This window comes from Anas platyrhynchos, chromosome 37 (assembly GCF_047663525.1).
Source record: "Anas platyrhynchos isolate ZD024472 breed Pekin duck chromosome 37, IASCAAS_PekinDuck_T2T, whole genome shotgun sequence".
Lineage (NCBI taxonomy): Eukaryota > Metazoa > Chordata > Aves > Anseriformes > Anatidae > Anas > Anas platyrhynchos.
Genome location: NC_092625.1, coordinates 2873474 through 2898693, shown reverse-complemented (window position 1 = coordinate 2898693; position 25220 = coordinate 2873474). Strand labels below are relative to the sequence as shown.

Genomic DNA, 25220 nt, shown 5'->3' with positions numbered 1-25220 from the left:
GGGGCTTTGGGTCTCCCCCCGAGTGACCTTGAGGGGCTTTGGGACACCCCCCAATGGTACTCTGGGGGGCTTTGGGTCCTCCCCGTGTAACCTCAGGGGGTGTTTGGGGTCTCGGGACCCCCACAAACGACTCATGGGGGGTGTTTGCCCCCCCCACGTCCCCATTCTGCAGGACCTGGGGGGGGCCCTCTCCAAATGGGGGGGCCCCCAACACCCCCCAACCTATGTCCCCCCCCCCACCGCAGATTTCACCATGTCCTCAAAGCGACCAGCTGGTCCCCAGGACCCGCCCCCCAGCTCCCCCCCCAGCACGTGAGTTGTGTTTTTTTTGTTGTTTTTTTTTTTTGGGGGGGGGAGGTGACAACAGCCCCCCCCCTCGCTGTCCCCACTGTCCCCACAGGGACACCAGCAGCAGTGACAACGACTCCAGCAGCGACTTCGAGGCCACCCTGCAGGAGAAGCGGGGGGCTCGGGGGGGGCCCGGCCCCCGCCCTGTACGTGTCCCCTTTGTCCCCGTCCCCGTCCCCAAAGCCGTGCCCTCCCTTGTCACCCCCGTGTCACCTCCGCAGGTCCCCAAACGTCCCCGGAGGGAGCCCAGCGAGGACGGCAGCAGCTCGGAGGAGAACGTCCTCTACCAGGCCGTCATGGACGGCAGGGTGGCCATCGAGGTTTTACACGGGGACAGGGGGGGACATGGGGGGACATGGGGACAGGGGGGGACATGGGGACATGTTGGGGGGCACAGGGACACACAGGGATAAAGGGACACGCGAGCAAAACCAGCTCCCAAAGGGACACGGGGACGTGTCCACCTTGGGAAGGGGACATGGGGGGGGGGGCACTTGCTCAAATGTGGGGCCACCACGTGTCACCACGTGCCACCACATGTCACTACGTGCCACCACGTGCCACCACATGTCACCACGTGTCACCACGTGTCACCACGTGTCACTGTGCCCGCAGGTGGCGGTGGACGAGTGGCTGCAGGGCTACAAGCGGGACCGGGAGCCGGCCTTCCTGGAGCTCGTCAACTTCATCGTCCGCTCCTGCGGCTGCCGAGGTGCGGCCGCCCCGCTCCCCGTCCCCCTGTCACCCCCCCAGGGGACGTCCCCGTCACCCGCCATGTCCCCTCCCAGCAGGCACGGTGACGCTGGCCATGCTGCGGGAGCAGCAGAACACCGAGATCATCCAGCGGCTGACCGAGACCTTCAGCGAGGTACTGGAGGATGTGTGGTGGTGTGGGGATGCCGCCATCTTGTCTCCTCTGTCAGGCGGAGTTGGTTGCCATCACGGAGACGTGGTGGGACCAGTCTCATGACTGGAGTGCTGCGATGCCTGGCTATAGGCTCTTCAGAAGGGACAGGCAGCACAGAAGGGGTGGCGGTGTGGCTCTCTATATTAGAGAGTATTTCGATATTGTAGAACTCGAGGCTAGGAATGACAAGGTCGAGTCCCTTTGGGTTAGGATCGGCAGGGACAACAAGGCTAGTGTCCTGGTCGGGGTCTGCTATAGACCGCCGAACCAGGATGAGGAGACGGATGAGGAGTTCTACAGGCAGCTGACAGAAGTTGCGAATTCGTCGGCGCTTGTACTCGTGGGAGACTTCAACTTCCCTGACATATCCTGGAAGCACAACACAGCCCAGAGGAAGCAGTCTAGGAGGTTTCTGGAGAAAGTGGAAGATAGCTTCCTGACGCAGCTGATTAGTGAACCTACCAGGGGTGGTGCCCTGCTAGACCTTCTCTTCACAAACAGAGAAGGACTGGTGGAGGATGTGATTGTCGGGAACAGTCTTGGGCAGAGTGACCACGAAATGGTGGAGTTCACTATTCTTGGCGGGGCCAGGAAGGGAACCAGTAAAACCACTGTATTGGACTTTCGGAGGGCTGACTTTGGGCTGCTCAGGACACTAGTTGGTGGAGTCCCATGGGAGGCGGTTCTGAAGGGCAGAGGGGTCCAGAAAGGCTGGGCGCTCTTTAAGAGGCAAATCCTAATGGCGCAGGAGCGGTCTGTCCCCATGTGCCCAAAGATGAGCCAGCGGGGAAGAAGACCAGCCTGGCTCAACAGAGAATTGTGGCTTGAGCTTAGGAGGAAAAAGAGGGTTTATAATCTTTGGAAAATTGGGCAGGCCACTAAGGAGGACTATAAGGATGTAGCGAGGCTGTGCAGGGACAAGATTAGGAAGGCCAAAGCTCATCTGGAGCTCAATCTGGCTACTGCTGTTAAAGATAACAAAAAACGCTTTTATAAATACATCAACACAAAAAGGAGGACTAGGGAGAATCTCCATCCTTTACTGGATGCGGGGGGAAACTTAGTTACAAGAGATGAGGAAAAGGCGGAGGTGCTTAATGCCTTCTTTGCCTCAGTCTTTAGCGGCAAAACCGGTTGCTCTCTGGATACCCAGTACCCAGAACTGGTGGAAGGGGACGGGGAGCAGGATGTGGCCCTCACCATCCACGAAGAACTGGTTGGTGACCTGCTACGGCACTTGGATGTCCACAAATCGATGGGGCCGGATGGAATCCACCCAAGGGTACTGAGAGAACTGGCAGAGGAGCTGGCCAAGCCCCTATCCATCATTTATCAGCAGTCCTGGCTATCGGGGGAGGTCCCAGCTGACTGGCGACTAGCAAATGTGACGCCCATCTACAAGAAGGGCCGGAGGGCAGACCCGGGGAACTACAGGCCGGTCAGTTTGACCTCAGTACCAGGGAAGCTCATGGAGCAGATCCTCTTGGGAGTCATCATGCGGCACTTGAAGGGCAAGCAGGCGATCAGGCCCAGCCAGCATGGGTTTATGGAAGGCAGGTCCTGCTTGACGAACCTGATCTCCTTCTACGACAAAGTGACGCGCTGGGTGGATGAGGGAAAGGCTGTGGATGTGGTCTACCTTGACTTCAGCAAGGCTTTTGACACCGTCTCCCACAGCATTCTCCTCAAGAAACTGGCTGCTCTTGGCTTGGACTGGCGCACGCTTCGTTGGGTGAGAAACTGGCTGGATAGCCGGGCCCAAAGAGTTGTGGTAAATGGAGCCAAGTCCAGTTGGAGGCCAGTCACTAGTGGCGTCCCCCAGGGCTCGGTGCTGGGGCCGGTCCTCTTTAACATCTTCATCAATGATCTGGATGACGGCATTGAGTGCACCCTCAGTAAGTTTGCAGATGACACCAAGCTATGCTCATGTGTCGATCTGCTCGAGGGTAGGAAAGCTCTGCAGGAGGATCTGGATAGGCTGCACCGATGGGCTGAGGTCAACTGTATGAAGTTCAACAAGGCCAAGTGCCGGGTCCTGCACCTGGGGCGCAATAACCCCAAGCAGAGCTACAGGCTGGGAGAGGAATGGTTGGAGAGCTGCCAGGCAGAGAAGGACCTGGGAGTGATGGTGGACAGTCGGCTGAATATGAGCCAGCAGTGTGCTCAGGTGGCCAAGAAGGCCAACGGCATCCTGGCTTGTATCAGAAACACTGTGACCAGCAGGGCTAGGGAGGTGATCGTCCCCCTGTACTCGGCTCTGGTGAGGCCGCACCTCGAGTACTGTGTTCAGTTTTGGGCCCCTCGCTACAAGAAGGACATCGAGGTGCTTGAGCGGGTCCAAAGAAGGGCGATGAAGCTGGTGAGGGGCCTGGAGAGCAAGTCCTATGAGGAGCGGCTGAAGGAGCTGGGCTTGTTCAGCCTAGAGAAGAGGAGGCTCAGGGGTGACCTTATCACTCTGTATAAGTACATTAGAGGAGGCTGTAGAGAGGTGGGGGTTGGCCTGTTCTCCCATGTGCCTGGTGACAGGACGAGGGGGAATGGGCTAAAGTTATGCCAGGGGAGTTTTAGGTTAGATGTTAGGAAGAATTTCTTTACTGAAAGGGTTGTGAGGCATTGGAACAGGCTGCCCAGGGGGGTGGTGGAGTCACCATCCCTGGAAGTCTTCAAAAGACGTTTAGATGTAGAGCTTAGGGATATGGTTTAGTGGGGACTGTTAGTGTTAGGTTAGAGGTTGGACTCGATGATCTTGAGGTCTCTTCCAACCTAGAAATTCTGTGATTCTGTGATTCTGTGATTCTGCGGCCATCTTGTCTCCTCTGTGAGGCGGCCATCTTGTCGTCTCTGTGAGGCGGCCATCTTGTCACCAGTGTGACGCCGCCATCTTGTCCCCTTGCGTCCCTGCCACTTCATCCCTTTGCGTCCCCTCCATTTTGTCCCTTTTGTGACTGCAGCATTTTGTCCCTTGTGTCCCTGATACTTTAGTTTTATGCGCTGTTACCGTTTTCTCACCTCTGTGAGGCAGCCATCTTGTCACTGCTTTGACGCCGCCATCTTGTCCCTTTGCATCCCCACCACTTTGTCCCTTTGCGTCCCCAAATTCATCACCCCTTTCTGCCACCCATTCTTTCCCTTTGTGTCCCCATTTTGTCCCTTTTTGTCCCCACATTTTGTCCTTTTACGTCCCCATTTTGTCCCTTTATGTCCCCCCCATTTTATCCCTTTCCATTCCCAATTTCACCCCTTTCTGCCACCCATTTTTTCCCTTTCTGTCCCCATTTTCCCCCTTTGCATCCCCACCACTTTGTCCCTTTACGTCCCCCTCATTTTGTCTCTTTCCACCCCCATTTTCTCCCTTTCCGCCCCCATTTCCCCCCGTCCATCCCCGCCGCCTCATCCCTTCGTGTCCCTGTTCTGCCCCCGTGTCCCCCCCCAGGACTCCTCCGACTACCCCCTGTCCCTCTCCACGGGGCCGTGGCGCCGTTTTCGGGCCTCTTTTGGGGCCGTGGTGACAGCGGTGGCCCTGCGGAGCCGCCACGCCGTCCTCTACGATGGCTTCCTCCTCGGCGGCCTCACCGCACTGCTCACCAGCCTCGCCGACTCCCAAGTGCGCGCCTTCCGCCACACGGCCACCTTGGCAGGTAGGTGACACCCCCCACCCCCAACTTGTCACCCGCCGGGTGTCCCCGACGCCCCCCCGCCACCGTCCCGCTGTCCCCAGCCATGAAGCTGATGACGGCGCTGGTGGAGGTGGCGCTGGGGCTGAGCCAGCGCCGCGACAACACCCGGAGGCTCTACGAGGCCGAAAGGGGGAAAAGCCCCCCCCGGAGAGCCCCCGGCAAGCTGGAGGTGCTGCAGGAGACGCTGCGGGAGGTGGGTGACGTTTGGGGACGCGGTGGGGACACGGGCACGGGCGCCCCGGTGACGCCCGTGGGTGCCGTCCAGCTCCAGGAGCAGCAGGAGGAGATGGAGGCCGTGATGAACGCCATCTTCAAGGGGGTCTTCGTGCACCGATACAGGTGGGGGGGCGCTGGAGTGGTGCTGGGCGGAACTGGGTACCACTGGGTGGCACTGGGTGGCATTGGGGTGGTGCTGGGGGGCACTGGGTGGCATTGGGATGGTGCTAGGGGGCACTGGGGTGGTGCTGGAGGGCACTGGGGTGATGCTGGAGGATACTGGGTGGCACTGGGGTGGCTCTGGGCGGCACTGCATGGTGCTGGGCAGCACTGGGGTGGTGCTGGGGGCACTGGGTGGCAGTGGGTGGCACTGGGAACAGCGTGGTTAGGGACTGGAGCCAGTGGGGAGAGCCCAGTTGGGGACTGGGACCAGTTTGGAACTGGGACGCAACCAAGTTGGGTTCTCCTTGGAGAAGGTTGTCACCAGGAGGGGTTGTCACTGTGGTGGCACTGGGGACAGCCCAGTTGGGAACTGGGACCAGTTTGCATCTGGGAATGAAACTAAGTTGAGTTTTCCTTGGAGAACGTCACCAGTTGTGGTTGGGACCTGGGACCAGTCTGGAACTGGGATGGAACCAAGTTGGGTTCTCCTTGGAGAACGTCACCAGGAGGGGTTGGGGACTGGGACCAGTTGGGACCTGGGACCAGATTGGAACTGGGACGAAACCAAGTTGGGTTCTCCTCAGAGAACGTCACCAGTAAGGGTTTGGAACTGGGACCAGTTTGGAACTGGGACGGAACCAAGTTGGGTTCTCCTTGGAGAACATCACCAGTTGTGGTTGGGAACTGGGACCAGTTTGGAACTGGGACGGAACCAAGTTGGGTTCTCCTTGGAGAAGGTTGTCACCAGGAGGGGTTGTCACTGTGGTGGCACTGGGGACAGCCCAGTTGGGAACTGGGACCAGTTTGCATCTGGGAATGAAGCTAAGTTGAGTTTTCCTTGGAGAACGTCACCAGTAAGGGTTTGGAACTGGGACCAGTTTGGAACTGGGACGGAACCAAGTTGGGTTCTCCTTGGAGAACATAACCAGTTGTGGTTGGGAACTGGGACCAGTTTGGAACTGGGACCAGTTTGGAACTGGGACGGAACCAAGTTGGGTTCTCCTCGGAGAACATCACCAGGAGAGGTTGGGGACCGGGACCAGGACGTTGTCACCAGGACACGGGGGTCCCTGGGGTGGCCCTGGGGACTCCGAGCGTGTCGGGGCCGTGGTGTCCCCGTGGCGGTGTCCCCAAGGCGCTGTCCCCGTGGCGGTGTTCCCGTTGTGGTGTCCCCGACGGGGTGTCCCCGTGGCGCTGTCCCCGTGGCGCTGTCCCCAAGGCGCTGTCCCCCCCCCAGGGACGTGGTGCCCGACGTGCGCGCGCTGTGCATGGAGGAGCTGGGGACGTGGATGTGCAGCTTCCCGGCCTCCTTCCTCACCGACGGCCACCTCAAGTACCTCGGCTGGACCCTGCACGACAAGGTGGGGACATCCTGGGGACACCTCGGGGACATGGGGACAGCTGGGGGGCGTGGGGACACCGTGGGGACATGGGGATGCCTTGGGGACACAGGGACAGCTATGGGAGCGTGGGGGTATCTTGGGGACACAGGGACACCTTGGGGACATGGGGACACTGTGGGGACACCTCGGGGACACCTTGGGGACACACTGGGGACGCGAGGACACCGTGGGGATGCCTCAGGGATGTGGGGATGCCCCGGGGACATGGGGGCACCTTGGGGACACCTCAGGGACATGGGGACACCTCGGTGAAACATCAGGGACATAGGGACACCTGGGGGACATGGGGACACCGTGGGGACACACTGGGGACACGGGGACACTGTGGGGATGCCTCAGGGATGTGGGGGCACCTTGGGGACACAGGGACGCCTTGGGGGACACCTTGGGGACATGGGGTTCCCTGGGAGGGACACTTGGGGACTGGGAGAGGGGACACTTGGGGACCTTTGGGGCCAGGATGGGACACTTGGGAGCAGGAGGGGACACTTGGCATCAGGAGAGGAGATACTTGGGGACCTTTGGGGCTGGGAGGGGATTCTTGGGGACACTTGGGGACACTTGGGGCCAGGAGAAGAGACACTTGGGGTCCTTTGGGGCCAGGAGGGGCTGGCTGGGGACCACAGGGTCCAGGATGGGGGACACTTGGGGACCACTGGGGCTGGGAGAGGGGACACTTGGGGACACCTGAGGCCAGGAGGGGACCCTTGGGGATCCATGGGGACACTTGGAGCCAGGAGAGGAGACACTTGGGGACCTTGGGGCCAGGAGGGGACGGCTGGGGACCTTTGGGAGCAGGATGGGGGACACTTGGGGCTAGGAGGGGACACTTGGGGACCTTTGGGGCTGGGAGGGGACACTTGGGGACATTTGGGGTCAGGAGAAGAGACACTTGGGGACCTTTGGGGCCAGGATGGGGGACACTTGGGGACGCTTGCGGACACTTGGGACCCGGAGGAGCTGGCTGGGGACCTTTGGGGCCAGGATAGGGGACACCTGTGGACACTTGGGGCCAGGAGAGGAGACACTTGGGGACCTTGGGGCCAGGAGGGGACAGCTGGAGAACTTTGGGAGCAGGATGGGGGACACTTGGGGCTGGGAGGGGACACTTGGGGTTAGGAGAGGAGACCCTTGGGGACATTTGTGGCCGGGAGAGGACCCTTGGGGACCCTTGGGGACACTTGGGGACACTTGGGGACCCGCAGCAGGGGGAGGTGCGTCTGCGCTGTGTGCGGGCGCTGCAGGGGCTGTACGCCCACCGGGACACGGCCGCGCACATGGAGCTCTTCACCGGGCGCTTCAAGGTGAGCGTGTCCCCCCCCCGTGTCCCCAACGCTGTCACCTCCCTGCCGAGGTCCCCAGGGGGTGACAACGGGTGTGTGTCCGTCCCCCCAGGCCCGCTTGGTGTCCATGGTGCAGGACAAGGACCCCGTGGTGGCCGTGGAGGTGGTGAAGCTGCTGACGGTGATGCTGGAGTGAGTTTGGGGACGTTGGGGACACGGGGGGGATGTTGGGGACACTGGGGACATGGGGGGGGGGCCTGGGGGATGTTGGGGACACTGGGGACATGGGGGGGACCTTGGGGACATCGGGGACATGGGGAGCATTGGGGATTGGGGGCAGGGGGATGTTGGGGACATGGGGGGGGACATTGGGGACAAGGGGGGGACACTGGGGACATGGGGGACATTGGGGATAATGGGGACATTGGGGATGGGGGACATTGGGGGACATGGGGCGTTGGGGACATGGGACACTGGGGACATGGGGGCATAGGGGCGTTGGGGACATGGGGGGGACACTGGGGACATGGGGGACATTGGGGACATGGAGATATTGGGGATATGGGGGGGACAAGGGGGACATTGGGGATGTTGGGGTCATTGGGGACATTTGGGACAGGGGAACATTGGGGATGGGGAGATAAGGGGTACATTGGGGACGGGGGGGCATGGGGGACAAGAGGGACATGGGGGGGACATTGGGGACAAGAGGGACATGGGGGGGACATTGGGGACAAGGGGGACATTGGGGGCATTGGGGACATTGGGGACACGGGTGATGGGGACACTGGGGACACCGGTTAGGGTCTGAGAGCACAAAGAGGGACACAAAACGTGCGAGACGAAGCCAGGCAGGACACGGGGCTGGGGGGTTGGGACACGGCTCGGGGACAGGGGACACAGCCGGGGGACAGCGGTGTCCCCGTTGTCACCCCAGCACGGTGGCCGAGGCGCTGACGGAGGCCGATTGTCACCGCGTCTACCCGGCCGTCTTCTGCAGCCGCCGTCCCCTCGCCACCGCCGCCGGCCTCTTCCTCTACCGCAGGTGAGGCCGGGCCACCCCCTTGTCCCCTCCTGTGTCACCTCCCCTGTCCCCTCTCGGTGTCACCCCCCGGGTATCGTCCCCAGTCGGTGCTGCCACCGGGTGCGAGGCTTGGTGGCACCTGGGGATGTCCCTGTGGGGATGGTGGCACCCGGTCCTGCCTTGTCCCCTCCGGACCCTTTGTGTCCCCAACGCTGTCCCCACACCCACGGGACCCCCCTGTCCCCATCCCGTGTCCCTCACTGTCCCCAACCCCGTCCCAATTCCTTTACGACCCCCCTGTCCCCATCCCTTGTCCCTTTGTGTCCCCAACCCTGTCCCCATCCCCATGGGACCCGTCTGTCCCCATCCCGTATCCCTTTATGTCCCCAACCCTGTCCCCATCCCATGTCCCTTTGTGTCCCCAACCCTGTCCCTGTCCCCACAGAATCCCCCTGTCCCCATTTCTTGTGTCCCTTTGTGTTCCCCCCCCCCCGCTGTCCCCTCCACAATGTCACCCCCTGTCCTTGTCCCCAGCCTGCTGTCCCCGCGGCACGAGGGTGACACCGAGCCGTCCCCTGGCAGCGGGGACAACCGCAGCTTCTTCCGCCTGCTGCTGACCTTCTTCATCGAGAGCGAGGTGACACCCTGGGGACACCCTGGGGACAGTCTGGGGGCACCCAGGGACACCCAGGGACACCCTGGGGACACCTAAGGGACTCTGGGTGACACCCAGAAGACACCCAAGGGATCTCTGGTGACACCCAAGAGACCCCGGGTGACCCCAGGGGACACCCAAGGGACCCCGGGTGCCAGCGCTGTCCCTGTCCCCAGCTCCACCAGCACGCCGCGTACCTCGTGGACAGCCTCTGGGACTGCGCCGGGACCCAGCTGCGGGACTGGGACACGGCCGGGGGGCTGCTGCTGGAGGAGGCCCCCGAGGAGGGTGGGCAACTGGGAGCAACTGGGAGGGGACTGGGAGGCACTGGGAGGGCGCTAGGGGGCACTGGGAAGGACTGGGAGGCACTAAGGTGGCACCAGGGGGCACTGGGAGGGACTGGGATGGGACTGGGGTGCACTGAGATGATGCCAGGGGGCACTGGGAGGGCACTGGGAAGAACTGGGAGGCACTGGGGGGTACTGGGGAGTACTAGGATGGGACTGGGAGGAACTGGGGATAACTGGGAGGGCACCAGAGGGCACTGGGGGGGACTGGGATGGGACTGGGGGGCACTGGGAAGGCACTGGGATGGACATGTCTGGGGCGGGGACTGCTGCTGGAGGAGGCCCCTGGGGAATATGGGCAACTGGGGGCACTGGGAGCCACTGGGAGGGGGCTGGTGGGAACAAGGGGGCACTGGGACGGGACTGGGGAGGGCACTGGGATGACACTGTGGGGAACTGGGGTGGCACTGGGAGGGAACTGGGAGGCACTGGGATGGCACTGGGAGACAATGAGGGGAACAGGGATGGGACTGAGGGGCACTGGGGATAACTGGAAGGGACTGGAATGGGACTGGGAGGGTGCCAGGGGGCACTGGGAAAGACTGGGAGGCACGGGGAGGATGCTAGGAGGGAACTGGGAGGCACTGGGGGGTACTGGGGAGTACTGGGATGGGACTGGGAGGAACTGGGGATAACTGGGTGGGCACCAGGGGTCACTGGGAGGCACTGGGATGGCGCCAGGGGACACTGGGATGATACTGGGGGGAGCTGGGGGGCACTGGGAACCTCCTCAACCCCCTCCCAGTCCCCCCCAGTCCTTCCCAGTCCATCCCATTCTCCCCCCAGCCCCCTCCCAGTCCCTCCCAGTCCATCCCAGTTGTCCCAGCCCCCGTCCCAGTCCATCCCAGTCCCCCCCAGTCCCCCCCACCCCCCTCCCAGTCCCGTCCCAGTCCCTCCCAGTCCATCCCAGTTCCCCCCCCAGCGCTCAGCGACCAGCAGGAGAAGGCCCTGGTGGAGATCCTGGTGGCCAGCGCCAAGCGGGCGGCGGGGGAGGGGCCCCCAGTGGGACGGGGACCCCCCCGCAAGGTAGGGGGGGGCGGTGTCACCTGGGGGTGACTGTCACCTGGGTGTCACTGTCACTGGGGGGGGTCATTATCCCCAAGGGGGGGTCTCAGTGTCCCCTTTGGGGGGTCGCTGTCACCTGGGGGGGGTCAGTGCCACCTGATGGGGTGTCAGTGACCCCCGGGGGGGTATCATTGACCCCCAGGGGGTGTCATTGTCCCCGGGGGGGTGTCATTGTCCGGGGGGGGGTCATTGTCGTCATTGTCACCTGTGCCCCCCCCCAGGCGCCCCCCAAGGGGAGGCGGGCGGTGACGGAGCAGCGCTCGCGGCTCAGCCTCTGCCTGGCCCCCATCCTGCCCCGGCTGCTGGCCAAGGTGAGGGGACCCCGGGGGGGCCTCGGGGACATTTTTGGGGTGGGGGGACACCCGGGTGACCCCCCCTCACTCCCTGTGACCCCCCCAAAAGTTTTCGGCGGACGAGGAGAAGGTGACGCCGCTGCTGGAGGTGCTGAGCTGCTTCGAGCTCAGCGTCTACTGCACCGCGCGGCTGGAGAGGGTGAGCGCAGGCCCTATAGGGTCAGCCGGCCATATAGGGTCACCTGACCCCAATCCTTTAGGGTCACCTGGTCCTTATAGGGTCACCTGACCCCAATCCTATAGGGTCAGCTGGTCCTTTAGGGTCCCCTGGTCCTTATAGGGTCACCTGGCCCCAATCCTGTAGGGTCAGCTGGTCCTTTAGGGTCACCCAGTCCTTATAGGGTCACCTGACCCCAATCCTGTAGGGTCACCTAGTCCTTTAGGGTCCCCTGGTCCTTTTAGGGTCACCTGGCCCCAATCCTATAGGGTCAGCCGGTCCCAACCCTATAGGGTCACTCAGTGCTATAGGATCACCTGGTTCTTATAGGGTCACCTAGCACCAGTTCTATAGGGTCACCTGGTCCCTACAGGGTCACCTGGTCCTATAGGGTCACCCTGTCCTTATAGGGTCATCTGGTCCTTAGAGGGTCACCTGGCCCCAATCCTATAGGGTCACCTGGTCCTTTAGGGTCACCCAGTCCTTATAGGGTCACCTGGTCCCAATGCTATAGGGTCAGCTGGTCCTAACCCTATAGTGTCACCTGGCTCCAGTCCTTTAGGTTCATCTGGTCCCTATAGGGTCACCCGGTCCCAACCGTATAGGGTCAGCTGGTCCTATAGGGTCACCCAGTCCTTATAGGGTAACCTGGCCCCGATCCTGTAGGGTCACCCAGTCCTATTGGGTCATCTGGTCCCAACCCTATAGGGTCACCCAGTTCTATAGGGTCACCATGTCCCCTCACCCTTTGGGGTCCCCTGGCCCTTTGGGGTCACCATGTCCCCAATCATTTTAGGGTCACCCATTCCCCATAGGGTCCCCGTGTCCCCTCACCCTTTGGGATCACCGTGTCCCCAATCCTTATAGGGTCGCCATGTCCCCTGGCCCTTTGGGTTCCCCGTGTCCCCAATCCTTATAGGGTCCCCGTGTCCCCTTGCCCTTTGGGATCCCCGTTCCCCATAGGGTCCCCGTGTCCCCTCACCCTTTGGGATCACCATGTCCCCCAGTCCTTATAGGGTCACCCATTTCCCATAGGGTCCCCATGTCCCTTCACCCTTTGGGGTCCCTGTGTCCCCTCTCTGTTTGGGGTCCCCGTTTCCCCAATCCTTATAGGGTCACCGTGTCCCCTTGCCCTTTGGGATCCCCATGTCCCCAATCCTTATAGGGTCACTGTGTCCCCTTGCCCTTTGGGTTCCCTATTCCCCATAGGGTCCCCGTGTCCCCTCACCCTTTGGGGTCCCTATGTCCCCAATCCTTAAAGGGTCACCCCTTCCCCATAGGGTCCCCGTGTCCCCAGTCCTTATAGGGTCCCCGTGTCCCCAATCGTTATAGGGTTCCTGTGTCCCCAATCCTTATAGGGTCACCATGTCCCCTCACCCTTTGGGGTCACCATGTCCGCAATCTTTATAGGGTCACCATTTCCCCAATCCTTATAGGGTCGCCACATCCTCTTGCCCTTTGGGATCCCCATTCCCCATAGGGTCCCCGTGTCCCCTCACCCTTTGGGGTCCCCATGTCTCCAATCCATATAGGGTCACCATGTCCCCAGTCCTTATAGGGTCACCGTGTCCCCTTGCCCTTTGGGGTCCCCGTTCCCCATAGGGTCCCCGTGTCCCCTCACCCTTTGGGATCACCATGTCCGCTATCCTTATACAGTCACCCATTCCCCATAGGGTCCCCGTGTCCCCAGTCTTTATAGGGTCCCCATGTCCCCTGGCCCTTTGGGGTCCCCATTCCCCAGAGGGTCCCCGTGTCCCCTGGCCCTTTGGGGTCCCCGTTCCCCAGAGGGTCCCCTGGCCCTTTGGGGTGGCCGTGACCCCCACCCCATACCCCGCAGCGCCTGGAGCAGGCGCTGGCGCAGCTGCAGGAGCTGGTGCAGAAGCACACGGGGCCGGAGGTGCTGGGGGCGGCCTCCCGAGCCCTGGGGGCCCTCTGCGACCCCCGGCTGCCGCTGCGGGGGCGCGGGGAGCTGGTGAGGAGCCGCCTGGGGGACCTGCTGGGGGAGCGCTGCCACTGCCTGCTGCGGGTATAGAGGGGATTGGGGGGGATTTGGGGGGGATTTGGGGGATTTGGGGAGATTTGGGGGGGTTAGAGGGGATTGGGGGGGGTGAGAGGGGATTTGAGGGGGTTAGAGGGGATTTGGGGGGGATTTGGGAGGATTACAGGGGGTTTTGGGGGGATTTGGGGGGGGTAGAGGGGATTTGGGGGGGTGAGAGGGGATTGGGGGGGTGAGAGGGGATTGGGAGGGTTAGAGGGGATTTGGGGGGGATTCAGGGGGATTATAAGGGGTTTGGGGGGAGTTTAGGGCGGATTATAGAGCATTTTGAAGGGATTTAGGGGGGTTATAGGGCATTGGGGGGGGTTAGAGGGGATTTGGAGGGGTTAGAGGGGATTTGGAGGGGATTTAGGGGGGGTTAGAGGGGATTTGGGGGGATTTGGGGTGGGTTTGGAGGGATTTGGGGGGGTTAGAGGTGATTTGGGGGGGATTTGGGGTGGGTTTGGAGGGATTTGGGGGGATTTGGAGGGGTTATAGGGGGTTTGGGGGGGATTAGGGAGTGTTTGGGGGGATTCAGGGTGGGTTTGGGGGTTATAGGGGGAGTTTGGGGGCATTTATGGAGGTTATAGGGGATTTGGGGGGGATTTCGGGGGGTTCAGGGGGATTTGGGGTGGGTTTGGAGGGATTTGGGGGGGTTAGAGGGGGATTTGGGGGGGATTTGGGGGGATTCAGGGGGATTATAAGGGGTTTGGGGGGGATTTGGGGTGGGTTTGGGGGGTTATAGGGGGAGTTTGGGGGCATTTATGGAGGTTATAGAGGGTTTGGGGGGATTTGGGGGGGATTTGGAGGGATTCGGAGGGGTTATAGGGGATTTGGGGGGGATTTGGGGGGATTTGGAGGGGGTTATAGGGGGGTTTGGGGGGACTATAGGGGATTTGGGGGGGATTCAGGGGGATTTGGGGGGTTATAGGGGATTATAGGGGGATTTAGGGGGGGTTAGAGGGGATTTGGGGGGATTTGGGGTGGGTTTGGAGGGATTTGGGGGGGTTAGAGGGGATTTGGGGGGGATTCAGGGGGATTATAAGGGGTTTGGGGGGAGTTTAGGGGGGATTATAGAGCATTTTGGAGGGATTTGGGGGGGCTATAGGGGATTTGGAGGGGACTCGGGGATTATAAGGGGTTTGGGGGGAGTTTAGGGGGGATTATAGAGCATTTTGGAGGGATTTGGGGGGCGTTATAGGGGATTTGGGGAGGATTCAGGGGGGTTATAGGGGGATTTGGGGGGGTTATAGGGGATTTGGGAGGGTTTAGGAGGAGTTTGGGGAAGATTTGGGGTGGTAATGGGGTGGGGATGGGGGCATGGGGGACCTGCTGGGGGAGCGCTGCCACCGCCTGCTGCGGGTACGGGGGAGTTCAGGGGATTTGGGGGGGTTAGAGGGGATTTGGGGGGATTTGAGGGGATTATAGGGGGTTTGGGGGGGATTTGGTGGGGTTAGAGGGGATTATAGGGGGATTTAGGGGGGGTTAGAGGGGATTTTGGGGTATTTGGGGAGATTATAGGGGTTTTGGGGGGATTCAGGGGGGTTAGAGGGGATTCGGGGGGGATTCAGAGGGGCTATGGGGGATTTGGGGGGATTTGGGGTGGGTTTGGAGGGATTTGGGGGGTTTATAGGGGTTTGGGGGAGTTTAGGGGGGATTATAGCGCATTTTGGAGGGATTTAGGGGGGTCATAGGGGATTTGGGGGGATTCAGAGGGGTTATAGGGGATTTGGGGTGGGTTTGGAGGGATTTGGAGGGGATTATGGGGGGATTTGGGGGGGATTCAGGGGGATTATGGGGTGATTTGGGGGTTTAGAGGGGATTGGGGGGGGTTTAGGGGATTTGGGGGGGATTTGGGGTGGTTTTGGAGGGATTTGGAGGGATTATAGGGGATTTGAGGGAGTTTAGGGGGGATTATAGAGCATTTTGGAGGGATTTAGGGCGTGATTCGGGGGGGATTATAGGGGGTTTTGGGGGGATTGGGGGGGTTGTATGGGATTTGGGATGGATTTGGGGTGGGTTGGGGGGCTTAGAGCTGGGCTGGGGGTGTTGGGGTGTCCCCAGCCCCCCGGGGTGTCCCCAGCTGTCCCCAACCCCCTGTCCACCCCCCGCAGTTGCCGTCCCTGGACGAGGAGGAGCTGTACAGCGCCACCGCCACCCTAAAGCGCCTCTCCGTCCTCTTCAAGTGTGCCCCGTGTCCCCAACGTGTCCCCCCTGTCCCCAATGTGTCCCCAATGTGTCCCCAAAGTGTCCCCAACGTGTCCCCAGAGTGTCCTCAATGTGTCCCCAATGTGTCCCCCCCCGTCCCCAAAGTGTCCCCAATGTGTCCCCAAGCGTGCCCCCCCATCCCCTGGGGTACTGGCCCCATGTCCCTGTCCCCTTTCCCCTTATTCCCATGTCCCTAGTATTCCCTGATGTCCCCTTCCCAATGTCCCTGTCCCCTTCCCAGTATCCCCGTCCCCTTCCCAGTGTCCCTGTCCCCATTTCCATGTCCCTGTCCCCTTCCCAGTGTCCCCATCCCCTTCCCAGTGTCCCTGTCCCCATCTCCCTGTCCCCATGTCCCCACCTCCATGTCCCCATATCCCCATGTCCCCTGTCCCCCTGTCCCTGTCCCCATGTCCCCATGTCCCCATGTCCCCTGTCCCCTGTCCCTATATTCCCATGTCCCCCTGTCCCCATGTCCCCTGTCCCCATGTCCCGTGTCCCCTGTCCCCATGTTCCCATGTCCCCTGTCCCCCTGTCCCCATGTCCCCATGTCCCCTGTCCCTGTCCCTGTCCCTGTCCCCGCAGCGCCCACGACCTGACGCCCTGGCAGCTCTTTGAGCCCTGCACCCTCCTCCTGCGGCGCGCGGCCGACACGGGCGAGGTGCCCCCGCAGGTACCTGGGGACACTGGGGACATTGGGGACAACTCCAGGGAGGGGACACGAGGCCACCGTGTGTCCCCACAGCTCCTTGTCCCCGCCATCACCTGCGCCCACTTCCACATCCTCTGGGAGCTGTCGCGGCTGGCCAACACCGACGTCCCCCAGGTGAGCTTGGGGACATGGGGACAACTGGGGACACTGGGGACAGTTGGGGACATTGGGGACACTGGGGAAGGGGACAGGGACATGGGGGCACTGGGGGAGGGGACGGGGACATGGGGACACTGGGGGTAAGGGGAGAAAAGGGACGCTGTGGGGACAGGGACTTGGAGGTTTGGGGACGTTGGGAAGGGGGCAGGGGTGTGGGGACGGGGATGTGGGGACACTGGGCGGGGCTGGGGACATGGGGACAGAGGGACATGGGGCAGGGGACAGGGACAGGATATGGGGACAGGACAGGGGGATGGGGCATGGGGACAAGAATAGGACACAGGGACAGGAATAGGACATGGGGACGTGGATGGGGACATGGGGACAGGACATGGGGACAGGAATAGGACACAGGGACAGGGACATGAACATGGGGACAGGGATAGGACATGGGGACAGGGACAGGGACATGGGGACAGAAATAGGACACAGGGACATGGGGACAGGGACCGCAGCGCCACCACCCTGGGGTGGGGACGGACAACAAGGGGACAACGGGGAGGGGACAACATGGGGACAACCCCCTCTTTGCGAGGACGTGGCCCCGGCTTGGGGACATCCCCAGGTGCCAGCCGGCTGTCCCCAAATGCCACCCGGCTGTCCCCAGGAGCAGCTGCTGAGCCTGAAGGACAAAACCACCTCCTTCTGCGCCCTGTGCCAGAGCTGCCTCTCCAACGGCGACGCCGGCGTCCGGGAGCAGGTGACAGCGAGGGGACAGAGGGCGAGGTGGCACCTCGGTGGCCCCGTGCCGACCTTGTCCCCGTTGTCCCCGTTGTCCCCAAGGCCTTCGTGGTGCTGAGTGACCTCCTGCTGGTGCTGGGCCCCTCGGGGACACGCGGGGCCGGGGCGGCGCTGGCCCCACTGCGGCTGGTGCCCGACGTGGAGCTGCGCTCCCAGCTGGCCGCCGTGCTCCTCGACCACGTCTTCAGCCCTGGGGACAGGGACAGTGACGGTGAGGTCCCCAACGCGTCCCCAACCCGTCCCCAAGGTGGCCCCGGTGAGCACCAGGTGGCCCCTGTGCTCGTGAGGTGGCCCCAAAGCGGTCCAGGTGGCCCCGATGGCCCTAGGGTGGCCCCAGGACATCTCCAAGCAGGCCCTGGTGGCCTCAAGATGTCTTTGGCGTGGCTCTGGTGGCTCGGAGATGTCCCCTCGTGTCCCCAAGGTGTCCCCTCATGTCCCCAGGGTGTCCTCTTGTGTCCCCAAGGTGGTCCCCAGGTGGCCCTGGTGGTCCCCAAGTGGCCCAAGTGGCCCCAAAGTGGCCCCAGGACATCTCCGAGCAGTCCCTTGTGGCCTCAAGGTTTTTCTGACATGTCCTTGGTGACCCCAAGATGTCCCCTCATGTCCCTAAGGTGGTCCACAGGTGGCCCTGGTAGCCCCCAGGTGGCCCTCATGGCCACAGGTGTCCCCTCAGTGTCCCCTTGCCCTCCCAAGCCCCCTCAAGGACCATCCCCAGCTGCTCCTGGCATCCCTTTGGTGCCCCAAATCCCCTCAACGTCCCCTTAGTGCCTCCAAACCCTATGGAGGAGCTACACTGGCTGCTCCTGGTGTCCCTTTAGTGTCCTTTCAGTGTCCCCAAGATGTCCTCTGTGTCCCTCTGATGTCCCCAAGATGTCCCCAATCTCCCTGGAGGACTTCTCCCATCTGGTTCTGGCTTCCCTTCAGTGCCCCAAATCCCCTCAACATCCCCTTAATGCCTCCAAACCCCACGGAGGACCTCCCCCAGCTGCTCCTGGCATCCTTTCTGTGTCCCCAAGATGTCTCCTGTGTCCCTTTGATGTCCCCAAGATGTCCCCAAACCCTCTGGAAGTCTTCTAGCTGCTTCTGGCATCCCTTTGGTGCCCCAAATCCCCTCAGCATCCCCTTAGTGTCCCCAAACCCCATGGAGGATCTCCCCCAGCTGCTCCTGGTGTCCCTTTAACGTCCCCTCAGTGTCCCCAAGATGTCCCCTGTGTCCCCTTAATGTCCCCAATATGTCCCCAAGCCCCCTGGAGGACTTCTCCCAGCTGCTCCTGGCATCCCTTTGGTGCCCCAAATCCCCTCAACATCCCCTTAGTGCCCCCAAACCCCATCGAGGACCTCCCCCAGCTGCTCCTGGTGTCCTTTCCGTGTCCCCAAACTGTCCCCAAGCTGTCCCCAAGCTGTTCCCTTGTCCCCGTAGATGCCGCCGAGGCACACATGGAGGACCTGCACCGCCGCCGCATGCTGCTGGCCAGCTTCTGCAAGCTCATCATCTACAACGTCCTGGAGCCCAGCGCCGCCTCTGACGTCTTGAAGTACTATGACAAGGTGGGGACAGGGCTGGGGACACTGTCCCCCCCCCCTGCTGTCCCCTCGGCTCTTTGGGGACCCCCCCGTTTCCCCCCAGTTTCACGCCGAGTACGGGGACATCATCAAGGAGACGCTGGCGTGCATCCGCCGCATGGACGGCCAGGAGTGGGCGCGCGTCGTGCTGCTCAGCCTGCAGCAGGTCTGGGGGGGGTCCTGGGGGGGCTTCAGGGGGATTTGGGGTTGTGGGGGGGCTCCAGAGGGGGATTTGGGGTTGTGGGGGGGCTCCAGAGGGGGCTTTAGGGTTCCTTGGGGTGCTTCAGGATGTCCTGGGTGGGCTTCAGGGGAATTTGGGGTTCCTTGGGTGCTCCAGAGGGGGATTTGGGATTCTTAGGGGGCTCCAGGAGGTCATGGGGGGCTCCAGAGGGGGCTTTTGGGGTCCCTGGGGTGCTCTGGGGGGGGGCTTCAGATGGATTTGGGGTCATCAGGGTGCTCCTGGGGGACTTCTGGGTTCCCCTGGGGGGTTCTCAGAGGTTTGTGGGGGGGGATCAGATGGATTTGGGGTCATTGGGGTGCTCCTGGGGGGGCTTTTGGGGTCCCTGGGGGGCTCCAGGTGGATCTGGGATTATTGGGGGGGCTCTGGGGGGGGTTTTGGGGTCTCTGGGGTGCTCTGGGGTGGGCTTCAGATGGATTTGAGGTCATCAGGGTACTCTGGGGGGGCTTCTGGGGTCCCTGGGGGGCTTGAGGACATCCGGGGGGGGGTCAGATGGATTTGGGGTCATTGGGGGGGGGCTCCGGGGGGGTTTTGGGGTCCCCTGGGGGGTTCTCAGAGGTTTGGGGGGGGGGATCAGATGGATTTGGGGTCATTGAGGTGCTCCAGGGGGGGCTTTTGGGGTCCCTGGGGGGCTCCAGGTGGATTTGGGATTACTGGGGGGACTCCGGGGGGGGGGGATTTTGGGGTCTTTCTGACCGTGCCCCCCCTAGGTGATGACGGAGCTGCTGATGGAGCACAGCCCCGGGGTGCGGGGGGTCCCCGCTTTTGGGGGGCTGCGGGATTTGGGGCGCCGCCTCTCCCTCTTCTTCGGCCCCCGCCCCCAACCCAACCGCCAAGTGCTGCTGCGCCTGCACCGGTAACGGGGGGGGCACCGGGGGGGAGGGGCACGGATATTTGGGTGGGGGGTCCTGGGGGTGTGGGGAGGGGGTTTTGGGGGGATAAGAAGGGGTTTGGGGGGGATAGGAGGGGATTTGGGGTGCTGGGAGGGGTCTGTGGGGTTTGGGGGGGCCCAGGGGCATTTGTGGGGGGGCTCCGGGGTATTTGGGAGGGGGTTGTTTTTTTTTTTGGGGGGGGGGGTCTGGGGGTGTGGGGAGGGGGTTTTGGGGGTATAGGAGGGGGTTTTGGGGTGATGGGGGGGCTTTTGGGGGGGCTCTGGGGTGTTGGGGCAATTTGGGGGGGGTCAGTGGTATTTGGGGGGGGCTCTGGGGTTTTTTTGGAGGGGTCCTGGGGGTCTTGGGAGGGGGTTTAGGGGCGGTGGGAGGGGGGTTGCGGGCATTTTGGGGGGTTGGGTCCATTTGGGGGAGGCTCAGGCTTTTTTTGGGGGGGGGGTCGGGGTAATTGGGGGGGGGCTTGGTTTTTTTTTTGGGGGGGTCTGGGGGTGTGGGAACGGGGTTGGGGGGGTTTGGGGGCCCTGAGGAATTTGGGGGGGTCTGAAGGGATTTGGGGGAGTCTGGGGGGGTTTGGGGGGCCCTGGGGGGATTTGGGGGTCCCGGGCCTGACCCCACCTGCTCTGTGCCCCCCCCCCAAGGAACGGCATCGCCTTTGCCCTACAAGAGGGTCCGGAGGGGGGTTCGGGGGGGGATCCGGGGGGGGCCCCCCTGTACCTGCCCTTCCTGGAGGTGCTCAGCGAGTTCTCCCCCCGCCTGCTGCCCCCCGACCGAGCCCTGCTGTGAGTGGGGGGTGTCCTGGGGGGGGCATTTGGGGTCCTGGGGGGGATTTGGGGTACTGAGGGGGGATTTGGGGTCTTTGAGGGGGGATTTGGGGTGTGTGTGTGGGGTATTCGGGGTCCTCATGGATATTTGGGGTCCCTGGGGGGGATTTGGGGACCTTGGGGGGGGATTTGGGGTCCTGGGGGGAATTTGGGGTCCTGCGGGGGGTTGGGGTCCTTGAGGGGGGGGCTTGGGGTCCTCGTGGAAAGTTAGGGGGGGATTTGGGGTCCTTGGGGGGGGCATTTGGGGTTCGTGGGAGGGGGATTTGTGGTTCCTGGGGGAGAATTTTGGGGGAATTGGGGTCCTGAAGAGGGATTTGGGGACCTGGGGGGGGATTTGGGGTTCCTGGGGAGGATTTGGGGTCCTTGAGGGGGGGGCTTGGGGTCCTTGGGGGAAGTTGGGGGAGGATTTGGGGTCCTGGGGGGGCGGATTTAGGGTCCCAGGGGTGGGATTTGGGGTCCTTGGGGGGGGGATTTTGGGGAGATTTGGGGTCCAGAGGGGGGGATTTGGGGTTCCTGAGGGGGATTTGGGGGGGATTTGGGGTTCCTGGAGGGGGATTTGGGGTCCTTGTATGGGGATATGGGGTTCCTGGGGGGGGGTTGGGTCCTGGGGGGGATTTGGGGTGCAGGGGGGGATTTGGGGTTCTTGGAGGAAAATGTGGGGGCCCTGGGGGGGTGGATTTGGGGTCCCCCCCTAATTTTTGCCCCCCCCCCCAGGCTGACCCACCTGCAGCAGAGCTGCCAGCAGCTGGGGATGACCCCCCCGGAGCGGTCCCCGTGGCCCCCCCTGGCCGCCTACCACCGCTCCCTGCAGCCCCCCGAGCCCCCCCAAAAGAGGAGGTGCACAGAAGGTGAGGCGGGGGGCAGCGCCCCCCCGGGACCCCCCCCCAATGTGCCCCCCCCCCCCCAATCTCCCTCCCGTCCCTTGTCCCTGTGACCCCCCCTTGTCCCTGTCCCCCCCCTTGTCCCTGCCCCCCCCCCCCAAGGGAGGGAGGTGACAAATTGGGGGGTGTCCTTGGGGACAAATCCTGTGTGTGGGGGGGTCTCACATCGCCCCCCCCCCCTTTTTCTACCCCCCCACCCCCAGAGACCTGGCAGGGCCCCAGCCCCCCCCTCAGCCCGGCGCTCACGTCCACGGTGCTGCGGGTCCCCCCCGGCCCCCCCTGGGAGCTCCGCGTTCCCGGCCCCAGCAGGTTAATTTTGGGGGGGGGGGGGGGCACCCTCAAAATGGGCTGGGGGGGGCAATGGGGGGAACTGGGAGGTACTGGGAGGGCACTGGGATGGGATAGGGGGGGCACTGGGCATACTGGGGGGCACTGGAGGGGGACTGGGGGGGACTGGGAGGCACTAGGGTGAGACTGGGGGGGCACTGGGTATACTGCGGGGGACTGGTGGGGGCACTGGGTGTACTGGGGGGGCACTGGGCATACTTGGGGGCTCCCAGCGTCGTCCCCAGCCTGAGCGTGATGGAGGAGGAAGAGGAGGAAGAGGAGGAGGAGGAGGAGAGGGGAGGGGGCAGCAGCGAGGAGCCCCCCCCGCAGCTGGACCAGGTGAGCCCCCCCCCCACGGTCCCCCCAACACCAAGGGGAGGGTTTTGGGTGCTCCCCCCCCCCCCAAAAACCCCCTAATTTGTGCGCCCCCCCCCAGGTCCGGGACCTCTTTGACTCCACCGTCCTGGGAATCGAGGTGAGGGGGGGGGCCCGAAATGTTGCCCCCCCCCCCCAAAATTTCCCCCCAACGTCCCCCCCTATTTTTTTGTTTACCCCTCCTACTTCCGCCCTCCCCAAATTTGAGCCCCCCCACCTTAAAATTGCCTCCATTTCCACCCTCCTCCTCCAATTTTACCCCAATCCCCCCCCCAATTTTGCCCCCGCCAAATTTGCCCCCCCATTTTCACTCTCCCCCCTCCCAAAGTGCCCCCCCAAAATATTGCTCCCCCCACCCTAAAATGCACCCCCCAATTTCCACCTCCCCCTAAATCCTGCCCCCATTTTCACCCTCCCTCCTCCCCCAGCTCCCCCCCCTCAAATTTGAAGACCCCCCAAAAAATTTGGACCCCCTCACAAAATTTAATGACCCCCCAAAAAATCTGCCCCCCCCAAAAAAAAACAACCCCCCCCCAAATCCTGCCCCTGTTTTCACCCTCCCCCCTTTTACAGCCCCCCCCAAATTTGGGGACCCCCCAAAAAACTTTGGGACCCCCCCCAAAGTCTGGGGACCCGCCTAAAAATTGGGGGACTTTCCCCAAAAATTGGGGGACCCCCCCAAATTGCCCCCCCTGCCATTTTTGGGGGGGTTTCTCTCCCCCAGGACTGAGCGTGGAGCCGCAGCCGGAAGGCGTCGTTTCTGGTTTTGCCTGTTTTTCGCCGTTCTGAGCCCAAAATGTTGGGGGTGCCAACCGCCACCCCGCACCCCCGCACCCCGTTTGGTTCAATAAAGAGCGGGATTGGCAACGCGGCCTCAAAAAAGTTTAGTTTTGGGGGGGAGGGGGACAGGGGGGGTCTGGTCACAGTGGGTCCCCCGCCGATGTCCCCACCCCATCCCCGTGTCCCCCCCTCTTTGTCCTTGTCCCCCCCCATCCTTGTCCCGGTGTCCCCCCCATCCTTGTACCCCCCCCCCCCCCAATGTCCCTGTCCTCGATGTCCCCATTGGGGTTGTCCCCATCCCGATGTCCCCCCCACAATGTCCCCACCCTGATGTCCTTGTCCCGATGTCCCCATCCCAGTGTCCCCATCCCCATGTGATCCCAGTGTCCTTGTCCCAATGTCCCCACCCTGATGTCCCCATCCCAATGTCCTTGTCCCTATGTCCTTGTCCCAGTGTCCCCAACCCAATGTCATCCCGATGTCCCCATCCCAATGTTCCCATGTCCCCATCCCAGTGTCCCCATCCTGATGTCATCCCGATGCCCTTGTCCTGATGTCCTTGTCCCCGTGTCCCCACCCTGATGTCCCCACCCTGTCGTGGTTTAACCCGGCCGGCAGCTAAACACCACGCAGCCGTTCGCTCAGCCTCCCCCCTCCCTCTCTGGGACGGGGGAGAGAAATGCAAAGTGAAGCCCGTGAGTTGAGATAAAGACAGTTTAATAAGACAGGAAAATAATAATAACAAAAATAACAATAACAATAAGAATAATACAATGGTGATAATAGGAAAGTAATAATCATATGTACAAACAAGTGATGCACAATGCAATTGCTCACCACTCGCTGACCGATGCCCAGCCTCACGCCGAGCAGTCCGGCCCCCTCCCCCCAGCTAGCCACCCCTATCTATTGTTTAGCATGACCCCAGATGGGATGGAATACCCCTTTGGCTAGTTTGGGTCCCCTGTCCTGGCTCTGTCCCCTCCCAGCTCTTACTGCACCCCCAGCCTGCCCGTTGGCAGGACAGAGCAAAAGGCTGAGATGTCCTTGGCTTGGTGTAAGCACTGCTCTGCAACAATTAAAGCATCGGGGTGTTCTCAGCACTCTGCTCATCCCAAGCCAAAACACAGCATTCCACCAGCTCCTAGGAAGAAAATTAATTCTGTTCTAACTGAAACCAGGACACCTCTCCACCCCTTATTCCATACCATTTCTGTCATGCTCAGGTTACACTCTTTTCCATACATTCTAATTAGTTACCTGTAGTAGTCATGGTAGTGATAACATACAGTATTATATAATAATTAACGTGGTGCAATTCAGTTCATGGGCTATTCTCACCCAGTAGTAAATCTCCTTGAGGTACACCCCAGACCTCTCCGTTCTTTTGCATCACCCACCAAGTGTATCCAGGTCCCTGAGCGAAAACAATTCCACGAAGAGGTTTGCCTTTTCCTGAGGCAGGAGTAGCCCAGACTGTTTTACCCAGCGTATTTCTTACATGCGCTACAGGAACTTTATCCCCATCTACAGTACGTAACAGGTTGGATTGGGCAGGTCCCGCTCGGTTGGCAGATCCCCTAGTATTGACTAACCAGGTGGCCTTTGCCAAATGCGTATCCCAGTTTTTGAACGTCCCAGCGCCCATTGCTTTCAAGGTAGTCTTTAACAGGCCATTGTATCGTTCAACTTTCCCGGAGGCTGGTGCATGATAGGGGATGTGATACACCCATTCAATACCATGCTCTTTGGCCCAAGTGTCTATAAGGTTGTTTCGGAAGTGAGTCCCTGTTGCGTTAAAGGGGTGTAGCTGATTAACCGTTACGGGTCCGGTTGGGTTCAGAGTACTGAATCAGTCGGACATTCACCAAAAACGCATTAACAGTCTGGGGGTCCGTT

General features: G+C 61.8%; 1 protein-coding gene across 3 annotated transcripts; it reads left to right on the top strand.

Annotated features, from left to right (window-relative positions):
- Positions 1-217: 217 nt before the first annotated feature.
- Positions 218-23408, top strand: LOC106018920 (cohesin subunit SA-3-like). 3 transcript variants are annotated; one of them, XM_072032294.1, is made up of 32 exons: positions 218-312; positions 401-494; positions 570-668; positions 964-1060; positions 1140-1216; positions 4689-4893; positions 4974-5125; positions 5198-5271; positions 6548-6671; positions 7919-8017; positions 8109-8188; positions 8934-9041; positions 9555-9657; positions 9852-9963; positions 10945-11048; positions 11309-11398; positions 11490-11579; positions 13435-13623; positions 15747-15817; positions 16423-16510; positions 16583-16663; positions 17316-17408; positions 17492-17660; positions 18867-18994; positions 19074-19175; positions 19958-20103; positions 20776-20916; positions 21673-21806; positions 22043-22148; positions 22400-22505; positions 22603-22641; positions 23266-23408. In XM_072032294.1, exons 1-32 carry the CDS (start codon positions 254-256, stop codon positions 23269-23271), a joined length of 3366 nt encoding a protein of 1121 aa, XP_071888395.1. In that variant the 5' UTR covers positions 218-253; the 3' UTR covers positions 23272-23408. The 3 variants fall into 3 exon arrangements, 2 of the variants coding, with proteins under 2 accessions (XP_071888395.1, XP_071888394.1); XM_072032293.1 differs by lacking the exons at positions 218-312; positions 401-494; positions 570-668; positions 964-1060; positions 1140-1216 and having other exon boundaries at positions 4067-4893; XR_011806259.1 differs by lacking the exons at positions 218-312; positions 401-494; positions 570-668; ... (1 more) ...; positions 1140-1216; positions 22043-22148 and having other exon boundaries at positions 4071-4893.
- The last annotated feature ends 1812 nt before the right edge of the window (positions 23409-25220 follow it).